We start from the raw sequence: 2,500 nt of genomic DNA, 5'->3' as shown, positions 1-2,500 counted from the left end.
TACAGCTCATGTTCATTTTGACCAATCAGAAATCATATACCCCAGCTTCAAGCTTATAGCACCTTTACTTGAATTTTTAATTTGAATTTTTTTAATTTTATTTCAGACATAATGAAAAGCATAAAAATACAATAAACAAAATGTATGTTTAAATGACTTCACAAAAAGAAAAAAAATGATCTGTATTGATGTGATATGCCTGAAAAGGAGCAGGAAGAAGTATACACTTAAGAAAAAAAACTTGAAAAACTTCATACTAACCTATCCCCTGTGTCTTTGTCTCTAGTTATCGGCCGAGGAGGAGAACAGATAACTAGGATCCAGTTGGAGTCAGGCTGCAAGATCCAAATCGCTGCTGGTAAGAGACTCTCCCTCCCTGTGTTCCAATCCCCATTCTTCCCTACTATTTAGTACGCCAGAAAAAGATTTAGGAGGTCCCAATTGTAGTATGCTGAAAATACATAATATACCCCACTAACTCCCAATAGCATTTTGGAGTATTCGTCTTTATTCTTGACATTTCTCGACATACTGAAAATAAACATACTTAGCTGATTTTTTTTCTCTCCTGTCTGTGGCCCTTAAACTCTTCTGTACTTTAGTATGTAGTGTAGTAAAAAGACTAAAACTCTTCTGTACTTTAGTATGTAGTGTAGTAAAACGACTAAAACTCTTCTGTACTTTAGTATGTAGTGTAGTACGTATTTGGAACGCAGGGTGGATTTATGTTTTGAGCTCATAGCACCCAGGTTAAAGCTGCTCCGAGGAACTTTCTGATTATATTGTTTTGTCTATGTATCTTCCATAACATGTCTTCTTTCATACTAGTATAAATCAAAAGGTCCAACATGTACATTTAGGTGTTTATTTGACTAAACCTTGTGTGTGTGTGTGTGTGTGTGTGTGTGTGTGTGTGTGTGTGTGTGTGTGTGTGTGTGTGTGTGTGTGTGTGTGTGTGTGTGTGTGTGTGTGTGTGTGTGTGTGTGTGTGTAGACAGTGGAGGTCTGATGGAGAGGCCATGTTCTCTGACTGGAACCCCGGAGAGCATCGAGTGAGTTTCTTTAAACATTTTTTAAATTTCATATAGTTAGATGAATAAATAACTAAATTCTGTGCGGCTGTGTGTCTCTCCCTTTGTGTGTGTGTGTCTCTCTCTCCCTCCCTCCCTCCCTCCCCCTCCCTCTCTCTCCCTGTCTCCCTCCCTTCCTCTTTCTCTCCCTCCCTCCCTCTCTCTCTCCCTGTCTCTCTCCCTCCTTCCTTCCCTCTCTCTCCCTCCCTCCCTGCCTGTCTCTCTCCCTCCCTCCCTCCCTCCCTCCCTGTCTGTCTCTCTCTCTCCCTCCCTCCCTCCCTCCCTCTCTCTCTCCCTCCCTCCCTCTCTGCCTCCCTCCCTCCCTCCCTCCCTACCTCCCTCCCTCCCTCTCTGCCTGTCTGTCTCTCTCTCTCTCTCCCTCCCTCCCTCTCTCCCTCCCTGTCTCTCTCTCTGCCTGTCTGTCTCTCTGCCTCCCTGTCTGTCTACCTCCTCCTTCCTTCCCTCTCTCTCTCTCCCTCCCTGCCTGTCTGTCTCCCTGCCTGTCTCTCTCCCTCCCTGCCTGTCTGTCTGTCTCTCTGCCTGTCTGTCTCTCTCCCTGTCTGTCTCTCTCCCTCCCTCCCTCCCTCCCTGTCTCCCTCCCTCCCTCCCTGTCTCCCTGTCTCCCTCCCTCTCTCCCTGCCTGCCTGTCTGTCTCTCTCCCTGTCTGTCTCTCTCTCTCCCTGTCTCCCCCCAGGCAGGCTAAGCGTCTGTTGATCCAGATTGTGGACCGCTGTAGAAACGGGCCAGGTTTCCACGGAGACGGGGAGGGAGGGGCTTCGGTGCAGGAGATGCTGATTCCAGCCTCTAAGGTCGGACTGGTGATCGGCAGAGGAGGGGACACCATCAAACAACTGCAGGTGTGTGTGTGTGTGTGTGTGAGTGAGAGAGAGAGCTTGTGTGTGTGTGTGAGAGAGAGCGAGATATAGTGTGAGATGGATGGATGGATGGATGGATAGTGTAAGGTTGGACTGGTGATCGGGAGAGGAGGGGACACCATCAAGCAACTGCAGGTGTGTGTGTGTGTCCTTCTCCAATAGCTTCTAATTCATCTGACACTGTGTCTCCAAATAATTTTCCTCTCAAAGTGCGCCAGATTCATGCATTTCACTTTAAAAATATACCCCCGGACCCCCCTAGGAGGGGCGGGACCTCGGCTGGCTACTATTTTCACCCAGCTGGATATTGGACGCAATAGCAGAAAACACTGGGTGTATCAATGGCATTTAACAAGAGGGGGGATGTATCTGTTTAATTTGCAAGGAAAGTGTTGCAGTGAAGAAGGATTACAATTTACGAAGACACTATGAAACTAAGCATCAGAGCAGCTACATGTCCTGATAAATGTGTTATTTTTGCAAGGTGGCCCGGCCCTTCGTAGATTTTATTTTTTATGTGGCCCTCAGTGAAAAAAGTTTGGACAGCCCTGATGTA

General features: G+C 46.9%; 1 protein-coding gene across 1 annotated transcript in view; it reads left to right on the top strand.

Moving 5' to 3' along the window:
- The window catches only part of LOC307270795 (far upstream element-binding protein 3-like), a gene marked incomplete at its 5' end in the record, with an annotated part of 36,270 nt that overhangs the window by 5,801 nt on the left and 27,969 nt on the right, over positions 1 to 2,500 (top strand). Inside the window, 3 exons of the mRNA XM_080054680.1 lie at positions 287 to 358; positions 994 to 1,051; positions 1,764 to 1,926. Coding sequence (XP_079910806.1) covers positions 287 to 358; positions 994 to 1,051; positions 1,764 to 1,926 — 293 coding nt within the window. The remainder of the gene's footprint in view (positions 1 to 286; positions 359 to 993; positions 1,052 to 1,763; positions 1,927 to 2,500) is intronic.

The sequence above is a fragment of the Ammodytes marinus genome (genome assembly GCF_949987685.1).
Source record: "Ammodytes marinus genome assembly, contig: scaffold_124, whole genome shotgun sequence".
Taxonomy (NCBI): Eukaryota; Metazoa; Chordata; class Actinopteri; order Uranoscopiformes; family Ammodytidae; genus Ammodytes; species Ammodytes marinus.
The sequence above is the reverse complement of the archived record's forward strand: the minus strand, read 5'-3'. Positions and strand labels throughout refer to the sequence as shown.